Source organism: Etheostoma spectabile, unplaced genomic scaffold (genome assembly GCF_008692095.1).
Source record: "Etheostoma spectabile isolate EspeVRDwgs_2016 unplaced genomic scaffold, UIUC_Espe_1.0 scaffold00002169, whole genome shotgun sequence".
Classification (NCBI taxonomy): Eukaryota; Metazoa; Chordata; class Actinopteri; order Perciformes; family Percidae; genus Etheostoma; species Etheostoma spectabile.
The window spans coordinates 85,981-98,722 of NW_022602864.1; the positions used below are offsets into that span (position 1 = coordinate 85,981).

Genomic DNA, 12,742 nt, shown 5'->3' on the forward strand with positions numbered 1-12,742 from the left:
AGACTTCAGATACAGTATTAGGGGACCACTAAGGTCTATATAAAAGCATCCAAAGAGCAGCATGTTATGGGACCTTTAATTTGTGAATTTACACATTACGCAGATCTCTGCATCCCTTTCTTGCCTTAAAAACAAGATTGCTTTTATTTATAGGTATATCATATTCCTCATATAGTATTTAGTAGGTATAGGCGGCCCACAATTTGTCTATATTGTGTGTTAATCCAGTCAGTTTTTATTATACTTGAGATCAATGCACTTTATGTAGACTTTATTACTAGCACAACACTAGGAACAAAAACTATTATCGATTGAAAGATTGAGTGGAACTTTTAAGTGTAGCTTGAGCAAAAATGAGCACATTTTGAACTTATGACACCATATAATTTGGAGATGACAACTTTTAACTGCCATTAACTTATAAGGCCATTGATATATTGTTGATTATGTGTAATCAGCTTCTACTGCTGTCCAAGCGAAAAAAAATGCTGCTTAAGTTCATATCAAAGCATGTGGGGAAAAAAAAAAAAACAAGACACTAGAACTCTTATCCACTCAATTGAAATTCTTTCGGCAGTTTATTAACATTAACAATTCTTACTGATTTAAATGTTCACAATATGGATTCATATTTTAAAAACATTTCATCTTATTTATTTTTTTAGATACAGACATTAAAACAATATCCAAGATTGCATAGTCTTGAAAGACTGATGAGTCATAATGGATAATACGACTACACACTTAAGATAAAATACTGTTAGCATAAAAACAAAAAGGAACAGCCCAATTCAACTTGGCCTGAAACCTGAATAAAATGCTAAAATGGATTTCAAGGTAATTCCTTGATGAACCATATTCTGTAGCCAACTTAAACCATGTTAAGTGGAGAGCAGCACGTCACACAATCCCATACACATCAAGCAGCAACCACCACCACCCTGTTTACAGGAACAACATCTTGCTGGGTGCGTGCCTCATAGAGCCTTTGTTTCTGGACACTATGATGAACCCCGTAGCCAAAGTAGATGATCAAGCCTAAGGAAAGGAGTTGGGAAGCTTTTTAGGGTAGATTTAAAAAGGACAGCTTGGTTTATTTAGATCTCACCATCTACAAATTATGCACAAACCAGAAAAAGAGATTCCTCAATGACCTGGTTATTTAGGGCAGTTGAAACCGGCATGTCCTTACCTACTGCCATCCACACAGCATAGCTAATCCAAACTTCTCCATCCAGCTGAACCATCAGGTAAGTGTTGATGAAGATACTTAAAACTGGAATTGCAGGGAGACCGGGTACCTGCAAAAAACACATGAACTCATGCCTGGTTCAAGCCAAGAGACATCTTGAAAATTATACTTTTTGCTTTCTTGGTGAGAGTTTGTTAGGGGATTGATACCACGCTCATCTGTATGCTTAATGCACCTTAATGTGCAGCTACAGCCTGCAGCAGGTAATGGAAAAGACAGAATCTGCCTACCAGTATGTCTAATATTCTTTTTTTAAACATCAATATAACTTTCTTAGAATTAACAAGCAAAACTGAAAATCTCAGTCCAAAAAAAGTTTGAAAAAAAAAAAAAGGGTTTTTGCTAACAATTTTGTTTTTATCATGCAAACAGCATTCACATTCATTCAGTGTAGGTTTAACCTGGGATAGCCTCCCTTCACACATTGAGTCTTCGTCATTCCCTTTCTGTGCCCTGCAACAGCCCCCCAGTAAGGCTAACTGACCCACCTAACAAGATATTCCCATGTCGGTTTAAAAAAAAAAAAAAAAAAAAAAGAATTAAATCCTCAGGATGTATGAAATCCTGCCCACCACCGTCAACCCTCCAATGTACCATGAAAGCAGCTTTAATTGTGCTCTGTGGCTGTCTCCAGACGATAACGACCGCGAGGACCAGTGTCAGGGCAAGGACACTGATGAGCAGCACGCTCCACAACTCTCGTCTTTGGAGAGAATCCAATGCCTCGGACAGCAGCGCGCTTAAAACGATCACCAGGAACACTAGAGAGGAATCATAGCTGTCAGAAGAAACTTTGACATGGGAAATATCTTTAATCTTAAAAAAAACAAAAACAAAAAAACACAGATACTCCAACTGTATGTACATTTAAAAAAAAAAAATAATAAGTGAAATTTTTGTGGATTGCTATTTCACTAACTCTGGAAATTGGCACTGTAAATATGGAAACGTGTAAGTGCAGAAATTATACTATAGTACGTATGTCTGTTAAATAGTGACGGCTAAATGAAGCCTTGTGAACTATGTTCTGTATTCCTTTAACCCAACAGATACCGTCTATTGAACTAAGGGTTGAAAGGGGAGGGTGGAAAACTTCAGACACGGCCCCCCCCTCTCTGCTTCTCAAAGTTGTCAGATTCATCCACCAACCCTTCTAGAGCTGGCTCCGGTTTGCCTTGGACCAGAACTTTGTTATGCCGTTGTATTTTGAGACAGACCAGGGACTTCCTTTGACACACTGAGCTCTTCTCTCCTCTCTTTCCATCTGTGTGCATTCATGTCCCAGAAATGCTAACATTAACTTAGCTCTGGGGAGCTTATTCCCCAGAACCCTTAAATGTTCCTTAGATTAGGCTGGCACCTTGGTCCCGCTCGACCCCCTGCCATGTCCGGCTATTCCCTGCCACGCCATGCAGTGCCCCTTACGCCATGAACTACAACTACCATTTCTAGTCATATTTCATTATCTTTGTTATTATAATTGCCACTGTTCATTGTACCCCCAACCGGCACCGCCAGACTCTGCCCACCAAAAGCCTGGGTCTGTCTGAGGTTTCTCCATAAAAGGAAGTTTTTCCTCGCCACTGTTGCACTAAAGGCTTGCTCTTGGGGGAATTACTGGAATTGTTGGGTCCTTGTCAATTATAGAGTATGGTCTAGACTTTATACTATAAATAAAATTAAAAGTACACTGCATTGCCATTCCTTGAGCCTTTTAAACCAAGAGCACCAAAAAAAGTTTCACAAAGCTTCGTGAGGCTTCATTTGGCCATCACTACCATTAAAGAATATAATGAGGGATTACTTACAAATAATAACGATGAATATGTTGACATTTTTTGAAGTGCGGTGGGTGGGTCGTGCCGGAGGCTTCAACAGCCCCATCACACTAAATGCTTCCGGTCTGTGGATGAGACCAGGGTCTTCCTTGTACCTGCGAGAGAGAAAACATACGCAACATGCTTTACATGAACAAAGTTGGTAAAAGGTTATTCCTTTCAGTCTACACTTCTCTTAAATGTTAAAATTTAGACTTTATACTAAACATATTGTTTAAATCTAGTTAATCCCAGTGTACATACCTTAATATAAGAATACACACTGCGACAAGAGTGTACGCAAAGATGGTCCCGATTGAACTCATGTCAACCAGCGTCTTCAAGTCAAACAACAGGACCATGACCGCTGCAAGAGATCCACGTATGTGTTACTGACCAAACAAGAGTCTGGAGGCGATGCCGAGTTAAGATCACACAAGCGGCCTTAGTAAAAGCTTTATTTTTATTTTAATAACAAAGAATAATGTTAGGTTACAACATTCACCTTCATATAGCTACCCATAATCTTCAACCATGTTTTGCAAAAACACCAGCATATGTTCAATTCCAATATTTTACAACAAATGTTTTTATCACTAGATTTCCTATTTAACTCATTTTATATATTTCCATTTTATATTGTTCTATTCTTCGTCAGTGGGATTTTATATTGGTTGCCTCATTTCTTTTGTGAAGCACTTTGTAACAGTTTGCTCTTGAAAGTTAATATGTAAAATACAGTCACTTAGTTATTAAAAACACATTAGGGGAAGATTGCCATTACACATTGCAGACCAGCGATGAGAATGCTGGAAAGTCCGGTGTGCTGCCTGCCCATCCACCCGCCTGATTTCCTCCCTCATCACATTAAGGGCACACTACTTCATGGGGAGGTGCAGAATGGTCCAATATAGAAGGAGAAAAAAAAAAAAAAAAAAACGCTTTCATTACCTGCTACGGCTCCTGAAGACAGCGTGGCAACGACAGGGCTTTGCCTGGAGCTCATGTAAGAAAGAGGCTTGAAGATCAGGCCGTCTCTCGCCATGGCGAAGAGCACTCGCGGCATTGGAAACATCACTCCCAGGAGACTGTGGTTAGAAACACCAACGCTTCGTTAGAGTGAAGGGAAAGCTTGCCAGCAACACCAATCAGGTTAGACATTCATTTCCACATGACGTATGCGCTTCATATCTGTCAAACTGATTTTACATAAAGATCAGTTTACAAAGAAGCAGGGGGGGATGGTATATGGGACCATTTATTTGCACTTATATTTCAAGTAATTAATTTGTACATGTAACACGTCTAACTGTATCAAACTCAAAACCGTTTAAGTGTATTTATCTGACTTTTGAGCATGTGTAGCAGGTATGGACAAATATTGGTATTCCAAATATCCCTAATTTTACTGTGTATTAATTTTGTTTGCTCTTTATTTAAAATGGAGGGGACTGTTATGTATTTTACATTGGAACTACCGTTGGTTTTCCCGGCTCTCGTCAGAAGATGTCGGACCTGGCCGAGAGCGGGAGGTACCTTGTGTGGCGCGAGGCAGATGTACATGTATTAAATACAGTGTTCAATGTGTATTTAAGTGTTAGACAGGGTGATTGTGATTAGTATAGGTTTTTAGCAGTTATACTGCTTCCTTCTCTTCCGTGCGTTTGTGTATTGTTCAGTTCTGAGTGTTTAAGTTAGCAAGCTTACATGCTCTGATTTCACATGTATCTGCGTTGGCATTCTCCATTTTGTGTCCTGCACTGCTCCTATATGTATTTTTTATGTTAGGCGTGTTTTGAGGGCATATGAACAACGCTGTGTTTTCTCTTACCAAAACACTTAACAGGTATGTTATTTGCACAGAACCTATTGTGATTTAAAGTGTGTATTTTGTAATGCTGTGAGGGAGTGTGAGGCATCTGAGTGCAGTTTTATTTAGGCTACATATTATGAAAGTCTTCTTATAGTCTTTAGTTGTATTTTTGCATTTATTGTTTCATATTATGTGGGATTTTTATTTCAGTGAGAAAGTAAATCCTCGTGAGACATTGTTGGATCTGGCCGAGAGTGGCGTGTGTTTATAGGGCATGTGACTAATGCTGTGTTTTCTCTTCCTAAAACACTGAACAGCAGGAAATGTCCTGAGCCAAAGCCCGAGTCCCCAGTCGTCTGCTTCACTCGTTAGACCCAGCGGGGGTACTGAGGCCAGACCGGTTACACATGTAAACAGTAAGTGGGGTTTTACTCAAAGCACATAGTAATTCTTCATCTCACCAATGGCTAGGTAAGTTTTGGTGGCGGTTTCTCAGAGGACAAAAAGGAAACTGGAGAAAAACCACCATTTTCAACAATGGTAATCTTTTCCCTCACCTCATAGCCTCGTATATTAAAAAAAAAAAAAAAAAAGAACTAAACACCAGTACCTTGTCGAGAGTGCACACAGCGATCCCACGGCCACAACGTACTTTGCCGGCTCCCAGCCTACGTACTCAAAGGCCACAGGTAGAGGGCTGTGGCTGTCGAGCAGATAGTAGGGCATCATGAGAGTCAGAGTGGCCGACACGCCGAAGTAGGCCAGAAAGCAGACGAGCAGGGACACCACGATCCCAATCGGTATGGCTTTCTGTGGGTTCTGCACCTCCTCACCTGAAAAAGGCAGGTCCATTAGCACAATTCTTGCAACCGGTCTGGGGCAATACCACCGCCGATATCAAATATTTTGAGATGTACATAACCGTTTAAACAATTCAAACTGTTCAGTGCTATTGGTGTTTTTGCGATATCATTTCTTGGAGTATCTTCAAAATGCTTCATATCTCTAGAATCACTACAACCCGAGTTAAAAAAGGTTTCTGCCTAAAAGGAAGTTTTTCCTCGCCACTGTTGCTTGCTCTGGAGGAAACTACTAGAACTGTTGGGACCTACTCTATCTGTAAAGTGTCTCGAGATAACTCTTGTTATGAATTGATACTATAAATAAAATTGAATTGAAGTTGTAGGAGTCAATAAACCATATTTAAAAAATAAAATCGTTTTATCAAAATTAATCAAATTGACACAAGACATATTGATCCAAAAGATTTATATGTGTAGAAACAAAATATTTAATACTCTAAGTGACTTGAACTATGTACAAAAATTTGAGAAGTGCAATTTTTAATGAGCTTAAGAGTTTTGAGTTTCATCTGTAATAGCTTTGTTACACACCAGTGTTGTACTGTAAAGCTAAATTACTTTAGATACTCACGTACAGTAAATATCAGATACTTTAAGACTTTTACGCAAGTAATATTCTACAAGGTGACTAACTCCTACTAAAGTCATTTTCAGGTAAAATGCTTGTGCTCAAGTATAGTTTAAGTACTTTATACAAGATTGTTAAGACATTAGTTTAATATCCTGTGTAAAACTCCAATGCAGTTAAAAAAAAAAAAAAAAAAAAAAGGGTGTCCATACTTCCCAAGACATCCAATCAAAACAACAAAAGGTGTACTCCTAGTACAGTGGTAGTACCTGTTGTGGCAATGCAGTCAAATCCAACAAAAGCATAGAAACAGGTTGCTGCTCCTGCTAATGTGCCATGAATGCCAAAGGGGAAGAAGCCACCAACACCAAAGTCAACGGTTTCATTATGTGATGATGTAAGGTTCCTGTAGAAAGGAAGAAAATACCTTTTTAAAATCATGTTCCCAGCAGCTAATAACTAAAACCGGAGACACATTCCAGCTCCTTAAAATGTAAATATGTTTCTTCACTCTGACAGTAAACTGAATCTCTTTAAGGTGTAGACAAAACAAAATATTTGAGGACATCTTTGGCTTTTGGGAAACACTGATTAACATTTTTCATTTATTTTATAAACCAAAGAGTTAATTGATTAAGAAAACAATTGATAAAGAAAAAGGTTAGTTGTAGCCCTTGTAAATGTTTAGAACATACTGTGATGGTCATATCAGGAAGATTGTTATGCTTTGATCACATACATACATCAAAAAGCTGTCAGTAAACATTACAATAAAACGTTTTTGTACTCTATTCCTGGCAGCCGAAAAAGCCATTTTAAAACCTATATAGAGGTCTAGTCATGAAAAAGAAAAACCATGTAGTGATATACCATGAAACCGCCAGAATCTTAAAAAAACCACCATGATACAACTTCTTGGTCTCCCGCCCAGCACTACAATGACCTTAATACCTACAGCGATAGTCAAATCCAATTTGACTGAATATTAAATGGACTGTCTGACTCACGAACCAGGATGGGTTTCTAGGACCTGAGCAGACCCCAGAAGACCTTAACTACATGTAGATGAGAAGATATTTTTATGTAATTCAGATGAGCTGAACATTTAGGTACATAAGAGAATCATAATAGTTTGAATCTCAAATAGGTAAAAAAGAGAAATCTTACTCCATGTGTCGAGTTGCATTCAGGATAGTCTCCGGACTGATGTACCAGTTGTTGATGTCTCCTTTTATAAAGCCAGCGATGATGATAAAAACCAACACAATTACATTCAGTGCAGTAAAAACTGTGTTCACGACGGCCGACTCCTTCACACCAAGCGCAAGAATCCCTGACATTTAAAAAATAAAGTGTAAAATTTAAAGAATTTCAGCTTGCCAAATATTCTGCATCTCATATCCTTAACTTTCACATAAAATGACAGATATTACCAGCGAGCAGCATAATGAGTCCAGCAGCAAAGAAGTCTGGGTATGGAGCCAAGCCAGGAAAGTCCATTGGTGTATGTTTTTCCAGAGTTTTACCAATAACGTTTTCAATCAGGTCATCAAAGGTCCCAGTCCAGGCTACCGCTACACTGGATGTCCCTGAGAAGAACGAACAAAAAAAAAAAAAAAAATAAAGGAAGAAGAGGGATATGGACATTTAGATTGGGCTTTTATTTATTTTTTCTGTACTACTTATTGGCTTTAATTTATAAGAGCTCTCAAACTATTGTCTCCTCATAAAATTGACAAATCAAAACCTTCCAACACAGTTCTTCAGGACTACATTCGTCTAATGCCAGGTTCATGTTAAAGTACTGTATATGGGATGCACATGGATTACAGAGGTAGTTGGTTGGTTGAGAATTAAAATAGTATGCACATACAAAATCACAACATATACATTCAATTTGGATGCATTTTTGGGCGCCCTGCGGATCAGAAATGATGTAGGACGTGTTTTGCAGTAGACAAACTCAGCATAAGACCCGGCTTAAGTATCAGACTTTGGAAAAATTTCTTTAAAATGTAGTCACTCCATACACTTCTAGTGAGTCAGGAGTGTTGATTGAGAGGTATTGTGTTTGAGTCTATACATTGTATTTTTGTTTTTAAAGCTTAGTATATCTTTAAGTAAGGTTTTGAATGCCAGACTTTTACTTTTAGTGGAGCATATTCACAGCGTGGGTATTAGTACTTCTTCATGAGAGGCTGTGGACTTATTAGATATTGAAAACAATATAGCAGCAATTGTAAAGATAAAGTGGAGTAAAGGCAAAATGAAGGCGCACTCCCTCCGTGCGTGTTGCAATCTGAGCTTCGCAATATGTTTTGATTGCCGGTAAAAGCCACAACATATTGGTCTGAACAACTTCATTATTGTGTGTTTCACTTACCAATCACGTAGGACAGCAGCAGGTTCCAGCCAGTCACAAATGCCCAGACCTCACCTACAGCCACATAGGTGTAAAGGTAAGCTGAGCCCGTCTTGGGCACCCGGGCTCCAAACTCAGCATAACACAACCCGGCAATTACCGAAGCCAACGCTGCAACCAGGAAGGAGAGGATAATGCTGGGCCCGGCCACTTCCCTGGACACCTCTCCTGATAGCACGTATACACCAGCTCCAAGGGTGCTGCCAACACCGAGACCCACCAGGTCCCAGGTGGTCAGGCATCGGCAGAAGTTGGACTCCTCACCTTCTGGCTCCATAGGTTTCTTACGAGTCAGGCTCTGCATGAACTGTAACACTTTGGCTCCAGTGCCACTGCAATCAGCAGCTCTGCCACAGAATCAGATCGCATCAACATAAAGAAATAATTAAAAAGGTCCCATGGCAGGAAAATTTCACTTTAACGTTTTTCTTAACATTAATATGAGTCTCCCCAACTTCCTATGGTCCCCCAGAGGCTAGAAATGGTGATAGGTGTAAAACCGAGCCCTGGGTATTCTGCTTTGCCTTTCAGAAAATTAAAGTTCAGATGGGCCGATCTGGAATCTTGCTCCTTATGAGGTCATAAGAGGCAAGGTTACTTCCCCTTTCTCTGCTTTGCCAGCCCAGAGAATTTGGCCCCCCATGAGAGAGAGACATAGCTTTCAAACAAGCAAAGTGGCAAAGTTGGTCAAGGCCCCCCCCCCCTCCTCAAAAGCTACAGACTCAGAAATGGCACATATTAAGGAGAGCTCATTGTAGGACTGGCTCTAGTGGCTGGAATTCTGCACCAAGGCTGAATTTTGGGAAAGAGAGTTCAGATAAAGTATTAGGGGACCACTAAGATCTATATAAAAGAGAGTTCAGATACAGTATTAGGGGACCACTAAGGTCTATATAAAAGAGTTCAGATACAGTATTAGGGGACCACTAAGGTCTATATAAAAGAGAGTTCAGATACAGTATTAGGGGACCACTAAGGTCTATATAAAAGCATCCAACGAGCACCATGTCATGTGACCTTTAAAATATAATGAAATAAATTACATTTATATTTAGAACTGGCATTGAGAGAATATCGTTTGGTAAATATCAAAGAATTACTTGGGCAATGTTAAAATACAGGCCACTTGGTGGGCAGTCCCGCATTTCCAGAGCTAAAAATAAATATTGGAGGGATTTTAAATTGCGGTTTGTCTGATATAAAGGCTTATTCTGTACAGGTTTACATTGGATACATTTAGAAGTCAGAGAGACTAAATCCATCAGATTATGGATCAGCTACAGTCCTGTTTGTTAACATAAGCAACAGATCCCTAGAACATTTTAACAAAGTGATCAAACCATGTGTTGTATATGGGTTTGATAACATAATTAATCAGACTTAATAGGATGCGAGTGTTTCTGTAATTTCCCATTCAGAGTGAAGGCTGCTGTAAACTGTACGACTTGACCGCGGCTTTGTGTCACCGCCCACGGCTGGTGGGCTGGTGAGGAGCAGCTCACCTCCAACGAGCCTAGTGGCTCTGTAAACTGGTCACAGGAAGGAACTTGTTTTGGTGGAACAATTGCACCCCGCAAAAGAAAACACCACATACAATATTAAATTAACTGTTCACACAATACAGTAACGTAACGCATCTAAACCGTTTGTACTGCCTGTGGCTGGCTGCCGCTATTCCTGCTCTCCCTGGTTTTCCCTCTGAAGTTATCTTAATGGGTCGCTTGCACTTTACACAATCACTCATGCACACATACACCACTGACTATACTGACAATACTCCTTATCTTAATAATGCTTTAATTTGGTCTACTTTGGTTAAGTTGATTTAATAAGAGTCCAGTTAAGTTAAACTTTATCATGGTGTCTCCTATTTGTTGTGGCCTAAAAGCCTACATACCTACACCTACCTAAAGTGTGCACCAAAACATCCCAGTTGGATAGCGAATACCATTAATATATTCTTTGTAAATCTTTAGAATCATTGAAAGATCGTGAAAGAAAGCAGGCCTGCCTTGCTGCACGATCCAAATTTTCTTCAAAACGTACCCTTTTCAGCTTATAGCTTGCCGGCTCTGAGTTTGTTGTTGTTTCTCCACGCAAAGGGAGTTAGAGAACGACAACACACAGAGAGTAGAAGGCAGCAATTATATGGAAATGTACCTTCATTGATTCATACTACTTGCTGGGTAAACCCAAATAAAAAAACTTTAAAAAAAGATCTAGTAGGAAAACCTCAAGAAATCATAGCCCAAAAAGCCACAGCATACTTTCGACCCCAGCTCTAAAAGAGTTGAATGTGATGTGACCTGAAGTAACATTACCCGCTAGCCATTTCCAAGCCAGTGTGTTCACACGGCCATCAACAAAGGGAAAGTCAGCTTGTGTCCGCTGCTGCTGCAGGTGTACAATGGAAGCTCCTGTCTCCCTCCAGCTAGCCCTGCTACTGCCTGTTGTAGGCCCACACCTGAAATCAATCAAGCCAATCAGTGCCCTCAGCTCCATTTGCTTCCTTCAGTGTGTTGGGCACAGTTTCACATGCAGTGCATGATCACTTATTTCCCCACATACATGCTTTGCAATAAAGATACTAACTCAATGACAGACAAACCAAATAAATAACTAAAACAGGAAAATATTTTGGTGGGAGTTCTGAAATACTGAATGGATTTTGTAGTTTAAAGCTATGGTGTGTAGTTTATTTCTCACCCAGGAGGAATCCTAAGTAAGGACATTAAAACTGTTAGAGCATGCAGATGATACAAGCCTTCAGTGATAGTGCACCACCCCCATACAGTTGATAGTAGCCAAGGAAGACACGAAGGCTTTAACAAACAAGATAGACATTTCATAAGAGGTAATTATCTTTTGTTGGGGGTTTTTTTTTGCCCAAAAAGGTTGCGGGATGACACCCTTTTCTGAAAAAAAGCTATACTGAGAAATACATAGAGAGAGTTGTGTGGAGCTGATGGTCTTAAGTAGCCTTGTATCAATTAATTTGGCAACGACTTGAATGTAACGGATGTTCATTCATATAAAAACGTTACGCACTAGAGCTTTAATACTGAAAAACAACATTGGTCAAATTTAATTATTAATTGATTAAAATATATTGAATTGGAGATAGTGCCTGACATTGTTTAAGGTTGTTTTCATTCCGGCCTAAATATAAAAATGGCAATGTAATTGGAGCCGTCTACTCTATACTCTGAACTGTGTGATATGATATCACTTCAAGGAATGACAACCCTTCCCCTCAATTTTGAGGTAACAAATTTTGAAAAAACTTTGCATCACTTTTTCAGGACTTCAAGACAATGTCTGAAACAGCCAGAAAGCACACTGACCTTTTTTACTTTGTGTACAACATGAATTGTTGTACATAAATAAATATTAAGTGGTTTTGGTTTTGTCTAGTGCTTTATATATAATAATAATTCAACGTTTATAAAGTCCTTTGACAAAGCCAGGCAAAAGTGGTCATAACAGACACCTAAAGAGTGGAGCCAAACGTGCTAGTTGTCTAGTTAATTGAAACATCAGTTAGACATAACTGGGAAAATAAATGCAAGAGGCAACAGTAATGTAAAACATAGTATTGAGAAGACAAAACAAGCATATACATATAAGCGATAAAATAAGGATCAATAGAAATACAAGATTAACATATCAAGAGAAACAAATAAAATGAGAAGTAGAAGAAAATAATTGGAAATTAAAGAGAATTTGAAATAGAATGAAAAGAGAATAAAAAGAGACATCACATGAAAGCAAGTCAATAACAATGGGTTTTAGGCAGTGATATAAAAGTGATTTCAAATGTTTGTTCAAGTATGCACCAACCACCAAGGCACATTCCTCACCTGTGGTACTTACCAGTGTAACTTACCTGGGAATAAATCCCTTTCTGATTCTGATTCTTTTGTTTGACCTCCACAGTAACATCCTGGCTGCCATTGATGAGGGGACGAATACCACCAATTGTCCAAGCGTCCAAGCTGCAAAGCAGA

At 39.2% G+C, this 12,742-nt stretch overlaps 1 protein-coding gene across 1 annotated transcript; it reads right to left on the reverse strand.

The window, feature by feature from the left end:
- Positions 1-764: 764 nt before the first annotated feature.
- Positions 765-11,165, reverse strand: LOC116675720 (cationic amino acid transporter 2). The gene is made up of 12 exons (XM_032507353.1): positions 11,057-11,165; positions 8,697-9,082; positions 7,747-7,902; positions 7,481-7,646; positions 6,583-6,719; positions 5,493-5,715; positions 4,021-4,157; positions 3,334-3,436; positions 3,061-3,185; positions 1,847-2,013; positions 1,193-1,301; positions 765-1,038 (listed from the first exon to the last, which is right to left on the reverse strand). The coding sequence occupies exons 1-12, from the start codon at positions 11,065-11,067 to the stop codon at positions 920-922; spliced, it is 1,839 nt and encodes a 612-aa protein (XP_032363244.1). The 5' UTR covers positions 11,068-11,165; the 3' UTR covers positions 765-919.
- Positions 11,166-12,742: the final 1,577 nt, after the last annotated feature.

Bases quoted from the DNA above. Each gene is read 5' to 3' on its own strand.
- LOC116675720 (XM_032507353.1), bottom strand. The intron at 6,720-7,480 runs GTAAGATTTCTC...TCCTTTCTACAG, and splicing joins AATGCAACTCGACACATGGA to GAACCTTACATCATCACATA. The intron at 3,186-3,333 runs GTATGTACACTG...TCTCTCTCGCAG, and splicing joins GTGTGTATTCTTATATTAAG to GTACAAGGAAGACCCTGGTC.